Source organism: Macrotis lagotis, chromosome X (genome assembly GCF_037893015.1).
Source record: "Macrotis lagotis isolate mMagLag1 chromosome X, bilby.v1.9.chrom.fasta, whole genome shotgun sequence".
In the NCBI taxonomy this organism is placed as follows: Eukaryota; Metazoa; Chordata; class Mammalia; order Peramelemorphia; family Peramelidae; genus Macrotis; species Macrotis lagotis.
This window is the reverse complement of record NC_133666.1, coordinates 637,814,959-637,830,865: the sequence shown is the minus strand read 5'-3', so window position 1 is coordinate 637,830,865 and position 15,907 is coordinate 637,814,959. Positions and strand designations below refer to the sequence as shown.

General features: G+C 43.5%; 1 protein-coding gene across 17 annotated transcripts in view; it reads right to left on the bottom strand.

The window, feature by feature from the left end:
- Positions 1-1,666: 1,666 nt before the first annotated feature.
- Positions 1,667-15,907, bottom strand: part of YJEFN3 (YjeF N-terminal domain containing 3) — a 40,993-nt gene continuing 26,752 nt past the window's right edge. For all 17 annotated transcript variants that reach the window (XM_074204215.1, XM_074204217.1, XM_074204225.1 and 14 more), the window contains 5 exons: positions 11,350-11,458; positions 8,482-8,592; positions 7,291-7,404; positions 5,442-5,592; positions 1,667-1,934 (listed from right to left, as the gene is read on the bottom strand). In XM_074204215.1, the coding sequence (XP_074060316.1) occupies positions 1,735-1,934; positions 5,442-5,592; positions 7,291-7,404; positions 8,482-8,592; positions 11,350-11,458 (685 nt within the window). In that variant the 3' untranslated portion in view covers positions 1,667-1,734. The remainder of the gene's footprint in view (positions 1,935-5,441; positions 5,593-7,290; positions 7,405-8,481; positions 8,593-11,349; positions 11,459-15,907) is intronic.

Sequence of the window (15,907 nt, the reverse complement as noted above, 5' to 3'; positions counted from 1 at the left end):
GGTGCAGAGCCGCCTTCTCCTTAGACACAAGCCACCTGCAGGTGGCTTGATAAGACGAGTAGAGGAGAAGGAGCCTGGGTGCCAGGCCTGCCCCAAAACTTCCTAACTTTGAGCTTCTAAGGGAGGCATTTCAAAAAGAATTATTGATTCAAAGATCAACGACTCACTCTCATTTTTCATAAAGATTAGTTTCCCAATGTCACACATCTGGGAAAAAGTTGAACTTTGAACCTAGTCCCTCCAACATCCAACTCAAGTGTGAGCTCCTCCTTCCTTCTTGTTGTTCATCCATAAAATAGGATAATAATCCTTGCACTTGGGGGCCAAACTCATAAGGAGCATATTTCTCCCAAGAAACAGGAGGCCTTCCCTGAGCCAATTTCTTAAAGCTGTAAGGGCATCTAGATGGCACAGTGGATACAGCACCCACCCTGAAGTCAGGAGAACCTGAGTTCAAAGCTGCTCTCAGATACTGTGTGACCTTGGGCAAATCACTTGTAATCCTGATTACCTCACATCCAGGATTTTCTCCAGCCATGCTGATTCAAATCAGGTCACTTGACCCAGATGGCACTGGAGGAGAAAGTGAGGCCAGTGACTTAGCATAACATCACCTCCCTGATAGCCATGACCTTCTTCAAAAATGAGGACAAACATTATCTTCAGGCTGTAGAGCCTTTGGTGAAAGTCTATTGGCTACTGATTAGCCCTTGAATTAAACTCCTTCCTCTGATACATTCTGGCAAGCTCTATGAACACGGACAAGTTCTCAAAGACAGTAAATGACAAACAAGTGGCCAATCTGTACCTGTGGAAGGAACTTCCACAGTGGGATTCTCCTACAAAAAAAGTCATGGAACTGAGTCAAAGTTAATGCAGTTGTAACAATACTTGTTGAAAAAGAGAGCCCTTTATGGCTGTGTCAAAAATGAGAAAACTTTTACAAAGGAATGAAGAGAAGAAGGATTCCTCCTCAGAAATAAAAGCAGGGATGGCTAGGTGAGACAGTGGATAGAGCACCAGCCCTGGAGTCAGGAGTACCTGAGTTCAAATCCAGCCTCAGACACTTAATAATTACCTATCTGTGTGGCCTTGGGCAAGCCACTTACTTAACCCCATTTGCCTTGCAAAAAACCTAAAAAAAAAAAAAAAAAAAGACTTGGAGAACCTGAAAACACTAGAGGAACAAGAGCTTTTACATATAGGAGGGCAGAGTCCTGTACCCAAAGACCTCTGTTCTTCTCCCGACTCCTTCTGACTCCAGACTCCAACAAATAGGGTTTTTTTCTTTTTTTGTGTACATTTTGGAAGATCATCCCCTTTGAAGACTTAGGCAAAGTTTACAGATAATGACAAACCTCAGGTTGGTAAAGTATATCTGTCCCTTTCTCTTTCATCTTTATTCTGACTATGGAAAAGATGTATCACTTCCCTCAGTTCAGCCTCCTCCTGGGAATGAGAGAATGACCCATATGTTAACTAACCACCTGCTTCAGAGCTACCAAGACAACCCAGTTCCTTATTATCCTGTCCATCTCAGGGCAACCCCAAGCCAATTCCAAAGTCTTTGCATTCAGAAGGTCCTCCTTTATGTCAATCCCTCTTGTTCTATCCCTTAGGTGTCCTCTGAGGCAAGAAAAATTCCATTGCAGCCTGGTGGGTCTGAAATGATTAATGTTTATTTTTTTTAGGGAATGGGAGAAGCCCAAGGGTTTCCTTTGCTTCCCAGTCTCATTACAGAGCCACCACACATTCTGTGCCTGGGTAGCCAGGCAGATTCAGGTGGAATTTCTTCTGCACGTCATCAGGAACAAATCGTCCAGCCACAAAGTGATACTTCCCTGAAAACCGACCAGCACATTTCTTTGGTGCAGCCAGAGACACCAGAACTTCAGGGCTGATCCCATCTTCACTGCCCATCTCCACATCCCATCCTGTTTCAGGAGGAAAGAGCAAAAGGGAGCGAGGATGAGTTGTTGAACCCCTCCCCAACCCCCCCCCCAGGATTCTACCCCCATCAAATAGTCCAATAGGGTATAAGGGGGGAGGGGGAGAGGGGAGGGGGAAGGAACCTGACTGGTGAACCAAGTGACCTAGATTTTTAGTCCTAGTTGACTTCTATGACCTTGGACAAATCATTTTCCTTCTCTGGGGTCTCAGTCTCCCCATTTGTCAGATAAAGGGACTAGAGAAGACATCTCCAACTAAGGTGTATTTCAGCTCCAACATTGTTAAGAGAAAAAAAAAAAAGACTTCCTGAATCAGTCAAGGCTTCAAAGACAATCCCTCTCTGAGAAGGATCTCCTAGTACCATACCTTCCAGGTTAAGCTTTTTCCAAATAAGTCCCAACTGGAAACAATTCTGGAAAACAATTTGGAATTATACTTTTATTAAAAATCACTAAGCGGGGCGGCTAGGTGGCACAGTGGATAAAGGACCGGCCCTGGAGTCAGGAGTACCTGGGTTCAAATCCGGTCTCAGACACTTCATAATTACCTAGCTGTGTGGCCTTGGGCAAGCCACTTAACCCCATTTGCCTTGCAAAAAACCTAAAAAAAAAAATCACTAAGCTCTACATACTCCATGACACAGCATTACTGCTAAGAGGTATGTACTTCAAAGCAGTCAAAAGCAGAAGGGAGAGCTCCATGTATATAACAATTTTCATAATAGCACATTTTGTAATTTCAAAGGACTAAAAGAAAAGTGGGTATCCATCAATGAGTAATTGGCTAACCAATTTATGATATAATGGAGAATTACTGCACCAGAAGAAACAAAGACTTCAGAGAAACTTGGGAAGTCTTGTACGAAGTAATAAAGAATGAAGACATCAGAACCAGAAGAACAATTTACACAATGACCCTCAATAACATTAAGGAAAACAACTCAAAAGATTTCAGGACTCTGACCAAGAGAGTGATCCAACTGTGGCTTCAAAGGACTGATAGAAAATTGTATATTCTACATCTTGAAAAAAGAACATGATTTATTTTGCTTGTGAATAGAAACCGAAGTTGGGGCCAGGAAGTGCTGAGCCTGAATCACATTTCAGATACTCAGATATATCCACTATTAGTTATTTGACCCTGTACAAGTCACTTAATAACTTGAAGTCTGATAATAAGAACCTAAATCTCACTATGTCCCTAAGCTGGATAAAATGGTTTGTCCATCATTTTCCAAGCTGACCACATCAGGAAAGTGATGTCATAACAAACATGTGAACTGGATTTTGATTAAGAGGTGCTATGCTAAGTTACCAGCCTCACTTTCTCTTCCAGAGCCATTTGGGTCCAGTGGCCAAATATAAATCAGGATGGAAAGAGATGACCCTGGATGCGAGGCACTCAGGATTAAGTGACTTGCCCATAGTCAACAGCTAGTAAGAGTCAGGTGCCTGAGGTCAGATTCAAACTCCTATCCTCCTGATTCAAAGGCCAGTGCTCTATCCACTGCCCTTGGATAAAATGAGATCATGTATCTAAAGTACTTACAAAACCTTTACATAAATATATAGGTATAGAATTATGTGTATATGTATATTATGTATATACATATACAAATACGTATATATGTATAAATAGATATAAATGGGAGGGGAGGGAATGAAGAGTCACTAGGCAATGAGATTGATTTTTACAAAGAAAATAGCATCAATAAAAGCAACTGTTAGATTATGTCCTTCCTCTCATGAAGAAGTTTTGGGCTATGGTTGCAGTCTCTGGGTCAGTTTTTCTTGCTTAACAGTTTTTCTTTGTTGTGAAGCAGCTGGTGGGGGGAGTGGTATTTGGAAGGGAAAGTGGTGTAATAAACAAAAAATTTAAAATAAAATAAAATACTGTATTAAAAACAAAACCCCCACTGGTTGAACTCCAGATTCCAACACAATTCTTGGTGCTGTTCCCTCTGATGGAGGCAGCAGAGGAAGTATGTCTTGGATTTCATGGAGATGGTGGAATGTGAGGGGTCCTTAATGGTTATACCTGCCCCCAAATGCCTTCCTTTCTGGGCTTGCTCCCCTCCTGATCTGGCATTAAAAGGGCTGGTCCTTAAACCAGAAAGGCTATCTCAGAGAAGTCCCAGGCAGGCTGCACCTCCTAATAATCATTGACATGGAGATAGATGGATAGATAGATAGATAGATAGATAGATAGACAGACAGATAGATAGACAGACAAATACTACACACACACACACACACACACACAAAGTTTGCAAATGCTTCACTCACATACTATCATTTGAACCTCACATCTCTTTGAAGTAAGCACCATCAGCAATACTGTTTCCATTTTACAAATGAAGACACTGAGGCACAAAGAGATTAAGTGACCTGCTCTTTCTCTAGATGGAGAAGGGGCCCTGGGCTCTGCTCTGGCCCATTCCCATTGACAAATGGACAGATTAATACAAGGTGAAGAGAGCTGTCCATCTGAAAGGTTACAGGGAGTCACAGATGTAAAAGGGGCCAAGACAGCTTTCCCCATGTGCTTCAGAAGGGCTGGAGAGCAGACACCTTATAGATTATCAGAGCTGAAAAGGACTTGGGAGATCCTATAGTACAACTGAGGCCTAGAAAAGAGAAGTGATTTGTTCAGTCACCAAAATCAGTAGCGGAGAATTGTAGTGTCATGGAATTAGAAATAGAAGATACCTTAGAAATCCTTGAGCCCAAGTCCCTCATTTTATAGTTGAGAAAACTGAGAAAAAGAAGTGAATGACTTGCCCAAGGTCATGGTAATCACTGGCAGAGACAGGATTTGAACTCTTTTAACCCCCATTTCACCTTTAGGAATCCCTAGGGAAGGAAACCTTGCGGTCTCTCTGGGAAACACAATCCAGACCCTTTCTTCATTAGGAAGTGCCTCAGGAGGTCTAACCTTCAGTCCACGTTCCTGACACCCTCTGAGGTCTATTTTTCTCTACTCAATGCCAGAGGAAGGATCATGAGTTGGGGAAAAGACACAAGCTAGGTCCCCTCCCATACATACACCATGGGTACTGGCTGGCTTGCTCCAAACCTGGCCTCTGGTACATTTATCCTGGTGGGAATTTTCCCCTTTCCATCTGGGACAGGGGCTGTTTGTTCTCCCCCTTACTAGATTCCTGCTTAATGGCTCTAGCAGACGGGACTGAGGCGGCAGCCAGGCCAGCAGGGTGTTTGCTCAGTTACATCATGTCTCCTGCTTGAGCCGGGCTAGCCGAGGCCCAGTAGCAAGCGGGCACGTGTTTATCCTTTTGGGCCTGAGCACCTGCAGAGGGTAGATGTCTTCTTCCCCTCCCTCTACCTGTGCCTCAGGGATGCTGAATAGCTAACACCTGAAGCACAGGAGCATCCATAGCTTTCATACACACACATACACACACTCGGTCCTAGCCATTGCCCACTGGCACTCCAGACACCATAGTCATAGAATTTGGCCCTGAAAGTACTTGCCTGAGGGAATGTCCAAGCTGACAATGGGGATCTTGACCAGCTTCAGCGTGGCCAGGATGCTGGTGCAGGGCTCTTTGACCTCCCCAGGCTCTGCCCCGGGTCCCAGGATGGCATCAATTACCAGGCTGTAGGCATCATTGATCAGTTGTACCTGTAGGATGGGGTGATCAAACCAAAGTCAATTTTCCTCAGCTCAGGAAAAAGAGAATAGGGATGTTGACCAAAAAAATCTCCTTTCTGGAGTATCTAATATTGTTGGAAAGGAAACACTATTGTGAGAGTGAGGATCCTCATGTTGACAGGGTCCTTCCTCCTTGGTCTCTCTCCCTAGACTGCCCCCAAGGCCTCTGGCACCCAGGGGAGGGAAGGGAAGGAAGGAGCTGGATATAAGGGCCACAACTGGGTTACTCTCTCCCTCTATTTCCCATAAAGAATGATCAGTGGGATCCCCTGCTGCCCAGTTGACTGCCTGTCCCTACATATTCACTGATGAGAGTGTCAACTTCCATACAGCTGTGCATACACACTTACATATCTGGAACCTGTATGTATCCCTCCACTAGCTGTATGAAAGCCTACCCGCCAAGAATGCATATCCCCACACCCACTCTACCCTCCACATGTGCAAATATATAAATAGAGACACCCTTCTTCATAAAATTGTGCCTCCACTCCTCTTTCCACCAAAAAAGCCACAACCCCAGGCCCAGCCAATCCACCCTCCCAATTCCAGAACCTAGCAGAAAGGGAAGTTTGGAGGGGAGAACCCACCAGATGCTCCCTTACCCTACCTTTTCATCAAGGTTCAATGTTCATTATACTATCAAAGAAGCAAACTCATAAGCTCAGACAGAAGAAGGAAACAGGAATTCACAGAAAGTTGGGGTGAGAATCAGGAGTACCCTAGTTTCATCCATGTGGATAAGTGGGAAGGGGATGAGAGGACCGAGGAGGAAAGTTACCCTCTTCTCTGGAGCAGGGACCACTTCAATCTGCCTACATCCCATATGGGTCTAACAGGATGCACGCAGGCAGGTTGAGGTGCCCCTTGACCACAAAAGAATTCCCACCCACTCATGGAGCTGTTTCCTACACCCTAGCAATCAAGAAGTTCCACATGGAGTCATCTCCACTCTGGTCCAGGACTCCCTAGGAAGTCAGTCATTAGCTTGAAAGGTAGCTGAGGAAGTCCCCAGGGGACAGGCATGGTAGGAAACCCTCAGGACCTGCTTAGCACACCCTCAAGGCTTCTCTGGCCATCCCTTTAGCCCTCCTTCTGCCTTTCCCTCCCTCTGCCATCCCCCTCCTGTCTGTGGTGGGCGCCAGGCGTGGCTGTGGGTGTCTGTGCCCCTGAGGTGGCCGGTGTTCTGAGGTCACATGCCAGAGGCCGCCAGAGGAACGCAGAGAGGAAATGTGATTCAGTAATGCCTTTCCCAGTCGTCACCACCAAGACTGCAGCCCAGGGCCCCAGAGAGCACTGTCCTCCCCCCGTCCTGGGGCCCGTGTGGCATGTCATAGATGATGGATGAAGTGTCCATCTTCCCCTCCCTCTGTCCTGGGATTCTGGCCTAGGAGGGAGGGCGACTGGAAACTTGAACCTGGTCTGCTGAACATACCTGCCAGCATAGAGTGGGGACAGGCAGGGAGACACTCCCTATAATTCCCAACCCAAATCAGGTGAGATCGTTGCCCAGCTTGAACCAGTCCCTCCCATCACCTCCCTACCCCAGCAGAGCAGTCCTACCAGAAGCACAGGCCCCTTGGGGACCAGGAAGCTTCTCTAAGGCCCTACACCCAAGGAAGACCACTCCTTGTCCTGCCCTTCAGCAGCGACCACCTGATGACTGACCTCAGTAGGGAGATAGGAAAGAAAGGGGATGTCCATCTTCTCACACTGTGTGGTGAAGTCCTTGGACAAAGAGTCTGAAGAGCGTTTGGGGTAGAAGATGGTTGGCTCGTACTCCTGGTGGGAAAAAGGTCAGGGAAATCAAGTCCCTGGGAAAACCTGGGGCCTGGGAGTTGAACATTGGTGGGCAAAGGCAGGGCATAGGCATGCTATGTCATCCCTATACTTGGCAGGGACTCTATGAAGTATAGGGAGTGACTGGTATATAAATGGGGAGGGTGGATCCCTTGGAAGTGACCTGGGAATTAAAGCATGACAGGTCAAGCATCAGAAGGACCCGCAAGCATCCTTTAGCTCACCCTACACCTCAAAATTGGTCATCAAGCCTCTGCCCAGGGATGGAGAACTCATAACCTTTCACAGCAGACTTTTGGACAAAAATTTGTCTTTATGTACAGGTAGAAAATCTGCCACTTTGAAACTTCCTCCCTTTGCTCTTAATTCTAACCCCTAGGGTCAACAGAACAAAACTAACTCTTCCTCCACAAGACCATCCTTCAGCTCCTTGAAGACATCTCTTATCCATATTAAGCAATTCCAATTCCTTCATCTGATTCTTTTATGATGCGGCCAGTAGTCCCCTTGATATTCCCTCTTCTGGATGTGTTCCTACTCATCAATGTTCTCTCTAAAAGTCAGTAGCCAAAATTAAACAAAATATTCCAGATGTCTGGTCAAGGCAAGGAACAGTAGGGCTGTTGCCTCCCTAATTCTGGATATCATGTTCTCCCTGTATTAGCTTTAGGTTTGGATACCACCATGTTACATTGTTGACTTATAGCAAGGTCACAGCCCAATCACATTTCTAAGACTTTCCCAGGAAATCTGTGATGTAGGCATGCCTCCTGCATTCTATCCTTGTGAAAATGATTGTTTGAACCTGTGTAGAATTTTACATTTATCTCTTCCATTTGACTCAAGACCTTTTGGGATCCTATCATCTAGCTTAGCCCTTCTAAATGTGTACCTTTCCTGGGGAATCACAAGGAATAAGAGGAGGTAGTTTTAAAGGGAAACTCTGGACATGACTGGAAGATTTTGAAAGCCGCCCAAAGATGACACTAGGTTGTCATAAGAATTCTCAGAGAAGTCACACCGGGGGCCCTAAGGTTTCTCAGCAGCACTGATACCTACGAACACCCGAAGATGTCGAGCACACACCAATCCTATGGCCCCATTCTGCTCAGGTCCACACACTACCAGTACAGTACGTTGCTTCCGGGAAAGGGCAGCCAAAGGAAACACCTGGAGAAGAGGTGATAGAGTGAGTCTTGATGAACCTTCCGGGACCCACAGTCCTCCTTTCTAACCCAACACTTCATGCCCACCTGCCTCTCTTCACCCCCCCATTGTACAGATGGGGGAAACTGAGGGCCATAGAAAATAGCAAACTCAAGATTTCACAGTAAGGTAGCATCTATACTTCCTTTTGTCCCTATAAGGAGATCCTTAGGAAGCAAAATCAAGGCCAAACATCCTACAAAGTTGTCTTTATATGCAATGGCATTCCATCCTGAGTTTGCTATACATCTCACCAGTCCTCAGGATCATGTTTATGAATCACGATCTTAGGACAGGGGCTACAGAGGGAATGCCTTGAGACTCAGATTCTAGCCTTTACTCTTTTGGCTATCTTGCTGCATGAGCTGAAAAAGTCAGCTGAGGAAACATGGAAGCAAGAAGATGGCAGTGGTTCAAATTTTACTTTAGACATAGTCTAGCTGTGTAATCTTTGGCAGGTCATAACCTCTCTTTGCCTAGAAAGTGAAGGAGCTGAACTCATTGACCTCTTAGCTTCCTTCCAATTCTAAAATCTATGATTCTGTGATCTCTGGGTCACATTTTCTCCTTCTATACAATGGGGAGAAATGGGTAAGCATGACAGATATGAAGGGCCAGGGACAGAAAGAAGGGAAACAGTGTTTTAGGGCAATCAGGAAGGAAAAAGTCTCTCCAAGGCCCCTAATCAGGTCAAGATGGAGGAATTGTTGCTCATGATCAAGATCTAAGAGACTTCAATTCCACTTCTGGCTCCGACATTGACAACACGACTTTGGACAAAGCATTTTCTACTCTGGACCTCAGTTTCCCCATCTACTTAGTGAGAGGTGGGACTTGACTCTCCTCACTTGCAAATCCTATTTGAACTATTATTATTAGTGGCAGCAGTAGTAATTATTGCTAACACCATCATCATCCTTGTACTTCCATGGGGTGCAAGCCATTAGGATTATAGAATGTTAGAGCGTGGAGGAATCTTAGAGGCCACATAGGATTTTATAGATAGGGAAACTGAGGCCCATAACAGGGAAATGACTCATACCTAAGAGTAAATAACCAGCAAGTTGCAGAGCCTCAACCATTCTCTAACTCTGAGACCTTTGGCTTCAATTCTTCCTGGCTGAAAAATCTTGGGGAAGCCATAGGAGTCCTCTAAACCTCAGTTTACCATAAAATGAGGATGAAAATAGCCCCTAGTGATTTTGAGGGGGGGGCGTGCTCTGAAATCCTTAAAAGGCTATATAAACTATAATTATTATTAATTATTCTAAGAGTCTTTCCAACTCTGAAATCTGATGCTCTTAAACCTTCTAACTCTGCCATTCTATAATTTTTATAATCCAGATTGGAGATGGAAGGGAAGGAAGGGGGAACAAAGAAGAGAAAGGAAGTTGCTTAGATCCCCTTCAAGGAATAATAGTGCCTCTTCATAGAGACTTTACAGAGACAGAATCTAATCCCTATAGCCTGAAGGAGACACTCTTGGGTTGAGATTTACCTAATGCCCCTTTAGCCACACCCTCGGGCAGCTTACTCCCTGACATGGGGGAAGAGAGAGGGAACAGCCCAGAGATGAAGGGCCGAAGTACCTAGCCAGCCCTAGCCCATCCATGACAACTGATGCTCTATTTAGACCCAGGAACCCCGAGGCACGGGGAGCGGTGGCCTGTTCCTAACTACCCTCGCTCTGTACGCCCATCCTATTATTCTCTCCTTGCTGTGGGTAAGGGCCTCCTGCCAAGCCACAAAAGGAACAGGTCTTGCCTTTCCAAGTCAAGCCTCAGTGAACGTTTATTTATCTTAAACTTGTTTGCCCGGCCTTGTGAAATCTGGTCTTTTTTCCATACCCAAGGGCCATCAGTCAAGAAGTCTGTACCCAAAAGCCCATGTAGCTGATGAAGACAACCAGAACACTCTCCTCCCTTAGAAATGGGAAAGGTGAAAGAGTCATTAGCATATACTAGAACAGAATAGAATACCGAATGTCAGAGCTGGAAGGGACCTTAAAACAAAATACAGAAAGTCAAAGTTGGGAAGAGCCTTAGAACACAGAATATCAGAACTGGGAAGGATCTTAAAACACGGAATATTGGAGCTGAAAGAGACCTTACTGACTAGCACCCACATCCTCCAATTCCCAGGTCAGAACCAGGCCCCTTCTGCCAAAAGATGTGGAAAATTCCTAGTTATGACTGAGTTTTCCTCCTTCAACCCCAACTTTGCAGTTTTTATAAGCCTAGATTTTAGAGGGAAAGCTCATGTTTCCTTGTGAATCTTCCTGCTAGGAGAGCCTTCAGTCTTAGTCATGTCTCCACCTAGCCAGGGTCTCTCCTGCCTGAGGGGGAGGCAGTTTTTCAGTCTATCCTCATTGCCCCCATCCTTCTGATCAAGGCTTGGCCTTGGTTCTTCTGACACCAGGAGCTCCCACTGGGTGGAGAGAAGGGAGCAGATGCCCAGGAGCAGAAAGACCTTAGTCTTCTTAACCTAAAGCTTTTGTAGCAAGGAAGGAGAGGAGATTATTTTAGGGACCTACTGGAGGAAACAGAGGAGGTGACTAAAGAGGACAAATAAGATAGTTTTTCCTAGGTCTGAGAAACCCAAGCCAAGGTCAACATCTCCCCATCAGAGGCAGAGTACTGATGGACAGGGTCTCTGCCTCATGATCAAACCCTTAGAGGTTCCCAGGGGGAAGAGGGAGGAAGGCATAGGTGAGAACTTTACCTTGGTCACTGCCACAGCACAGGCGTACCCACACATCTCTGCCAGCTGCTGCCGCCCAAACCGATAGTCTTCAATGAGCTCCTTCTCCATGGCAACAGCCTCTACCTTGCTGGGAACCAGGGAAGAACACAAACAGATGGAGAGTCAACCGGTGAAACAACTCAATTCAGCAAATGTTCTTGTGTATGTTTATATGTTTGTCTATAGGCTTGCTTATATGTCTGTGTGTATGTGTGCACATATATAAGTACATACATATACATGCATATGTCCATGTGTAGATGTATATGTGTCCTGGCACTTATGTGTCCATGTGTAGATTTATAAATGTCTGCCTGTATAGTTATAGATATGCCAGTCTGTATATTTGCATGTGCCCATGGGTATACTTATATAGGAGTTGGTATACATACTTGCATGTTTCACGTGTGTCCATGTATATATTTGTGTGTATCTGTGTGTATACTTGTGCACACTTTCATGTGTCCATCTGTATTTTTGTCTGATGTGTATACTTATATGTGCCATGTGTACATATGTCCATGTGCCTGTATGTGTACATGTGTGTTCATATGGATGCTTAAATGTGTCTATCTGTATACTCATGTCAGTATGGATCCTTTTATGTGTTGGTGTCTACAACTTGTGTCTGTGTGTGCTCTATATGTATATGTGTGCTTATGTGTGTGTCCATCTGCATACATGCATGTGTCTGCATGTAGACACACATCTGTGTGTGCCTGTGTGTGTCTGTGTATATACTTATGTCTCTATATGTGTACTTGCATACGTACCCATTCATGTATACTCATATATATGAGCAGTGCACACAAGTCTATGTCTGTGCATGTATGTATGTGTATACTTATGTGTCAATGTGTATATTTAGATGTCTGTGTGTATACATGCACTTACATACACATGATGTCCATGTGTATACATCTATACATATATATAAAATGGCTGTGTGCCCTTAGATGTGCCCATGTATATACTTATGTTTCAGTGTGTGCTTAGATATGTCCTATATACATGCATGCATACAACATCCATGTCCTTACATGTGTTTGTGTGTATGCTTCTGTGTGTACTCATGTATACACTTACATGTGTTTTTGTGTCTATACTTATTTATGTCCATTTATGTCCCTGTTATCTCCTCAGATGAAGTGTAAACTCTTGCAAGGTAAGGGCAGTTTTCACTTTTCTCTTAGTGTCCCCAGAACCTCATACAGTGTCTGGCATACAGTAGGGACTGAATAAATGCTTATTGACTGAGAAGGACCTAATGTGTGGAGAGCCCTGAGACTCAGCAAGGAATCAGGGAAGACAAAAAATTCAGGACAAACCAAGTCTCTTCCCTTTATTCATTTACTGGTCATATAGAGGCTAAGATCCCAAGCACCCTGAAAATGTCCTGCTCTTTGCCAAGACCACATGGACAGCTGAGGCTGGTGCAGAAATAACACAATATGTCACAGAAATAACTAAAACAAGCAATATTATGGGATTAATGCAGAAAAAGGATGCAAAGAACCATGCCAGGTCTCTAAAGAAAAAGTAGGTACCAAATGAGGCATCCCCACTAATATTCCTAACCTCGAGAAGCCCATCTACAAGAACTACTTCCACTTCTCACAGTTCTACAATATAGCTTCTGACTTCATCATTCACCCAAAATTGCTCTTTCTAAAGTTATCATTGATCATATTAATTGCCAAATCTAATTTTTTTCTCAATCATCACCTTTCTTGGTCCCTCTACAACTGCTAACACTGTCAAAATTACCTTCTCCTTGATTCTAGAATTTTGTGACATTTCTCTCTTGGTTTTTCTACCAATCTGACCACTCCTCTGTCTTCTTTACTGGATCTTTATCTGGTCACTGCTAGTGGTAGGTGTCCCATAGGGCTTTGTCCTGAATCTTCTCCCTCTATACCATTTCTATTGGTGATCTCATCACTTCCTTGGATCAATCATCATCTTATGCTGATTCTCCAACTAGTTTATCCAGTCCTAACCTCTCCTAATTTCCAGGTTGGTATTTCCAATTGCCTCTTGTTCTGGATATGTCCCAATAACATCCTGAATTCAACATGTCCAAAATTGAACACATTATCTACACCACCACCCCCCTAAACTACTTTCTTTATACTACCACAATTCAGAACCCAAGTTCATCCTCAACTGCTCACTCACTCTTCTAATTTGTTATCAAGGCCTGTCGATTTAATCCTCCTCTGATTTGGTCATTATCCTGGTGCATTCCCTCATCACCTCACACTTGGACCAGTACAAAAGCCTTTTGGTTGGATAATCTACCAAAAAGACTCCAGTTCACCCCTCTATTCAGCTCCCATCCAATAAACTCCAGAGGTTCCCCATTGCTCTCAGGATAAATTCAAAGTTTGGCAAATTCCTTTGTAAAGTGACCCCACTACTTTCCCAATCTTCTTACACCTTACTGCTCCCTTCCCCACACAAATATGCTGTGATTCAGGGCTAATGGCTTCCTTGATGTATCTTGAACAACACAACCTCTTTCCCTAATTCAGGTATTCTCATGGCCATTCCATGTCTAGAATTCTCACATCCTTACTTTTTTGTCTTAGGGTTTCCCCAACTTCCTTTTAAGTTCCAGCTAAAATCCCACCTTCAACAAGAAGTCTTCCCTCCAGCTAGTGTTATCTCCAATTTATTCTGTATGTAGCTTGTTTATACATAGATATATGCATGTGGTCTCCCCTCATTAGAAGACAAGACTGTCTTTTGTCATAATAATTTTAGTTTTCCATAAAGTATCATACAGTAAGAGCTTAATAAATACTTGCTGACTTGATTTGATATTAGGAAAAACACTCTAACCATTAGAGCTGCCCAAAGTGGGTTGGGCAGATTAAGGAAGCAAGATTTTGTCTCAACAAAGACTAAGTGACCACTAGCTGGCAGGGTCATCATCAAGGTAGGGATACTAGGACTTTGTCTCAGGTCAGAAAATTTAGAGGATATCATTGCACCTTTCTGGGACACAATCTCTTTCCTTTCCTATCCACCCTCCCTGGTCCTAACTAAAACTAACCTTTCCACATGTATCCTTTATCCCATTCCTCCAATTTCCTTTGTCTTATGCCAATTTAATGTCTTCCTCAATATGCTTCCTTCTCTGTCTACAACCATGCTGAAGCTAAAACTCTGCTGAATGAACTTTCAGAGTAGGCAGAACCTGGAGTCCTTGATCTTGGTCTGTTTGCTTTTTTGAAATCTTTATTTCAGGATAATTTATTTCTTTTGTAATCCTGCATGTTTTATTTTATGCATTTAAAAACATTTTTCTGAGAAAAGTTCATCTAGCTCCCTACATCAAAAAAAAAAAAAAGGTTCCCCACCCTGGTAAAGAGATTTGTGATACAAACAAGATGAACCACCTCTGCCATAGAAGACAGTGCTAGACCTGGAGGCAAAAAGACCTGGGTTCCAGTTCTGCCATTTATACTTTGGAGCTGGGTAATCACAGACAAGATACTTTACCCCTCTGTTTTTCAGTTACTTCATCCATAAAATAGGAATACAGCTGAAATATCCACTTCACAGGATTATTGTAAAGACTTAAATAACATATAAAGTATATTTCAAATCTTAAAAGTGCTGGAGTCAGCTTGAACCAAATCAATTATAAAATTTTCAGGGTGAGCATTTATTTATATCTTGGAAATTGGCAAAGGCTATAAATTAAGGCTTGATTTAATGTTTTGTTGATTATGTAGATTTGAGAAAGGGATAGTTAATAATTAATGCAAATTAAATTTAAATGTGTGTCATGGAGTATATTTCATTCTTCTCTCCATACAACTAGTTATTAAAACATTTACCAGCACATGTGAAGTTCCACATGGAGAGTGAGGATCAAAAGGTCTAATCCTAGCATTATACACACAAAAAAGGATGTCAGAAGAAAAAGAGATGGAACTAGGCTTTGTCTATGGTAGATCACTTTGCCTCTTCATTTGCAGAGAAAAATCAAAAGAATCTTGGGACAAGAAAACTTGGGGGGGGGGGGGGTCAAATGCAGAGTGTCTTTTGTTGTTATCAATCAAGCACTTATGAAATGCCCACCATGTGCCAGGAATGGTGTGTGCTGGGCATACAAAAAAAAGAAAGAACCAGTCTCTGCCCTCAGGGAGCTTACATGCTAATGAAGCAACTTTGTAAATAACTAGATACATTCAAGATATATTCAGACAGAATGAAAGGTAATCTCAAAGAGAGAGGTATTAGCAGCTGCGGAGGGGATTAGGACACACAAGGAAAGGCTTCCTTGAAAAAAGGTAGGATTTGATTTGAATCTTGAAAGAAACCAGGGAAACAGAGGTGAGGAAGGAGACTCCTTCTAGACTCCTGGGAACAGATCATTCAAAGGTAGAGAAATGGAAAGTAGGATGTTGTGTTCTAGCAATATCAAATAGGCTGTTATAACTGGATCATAGAGGGTAAGGAAGAGAAGAAAGTATAAGACTGGAAAGTAGAAAGAGACCAGTTATAAAGAGCTTTAAATATCAAA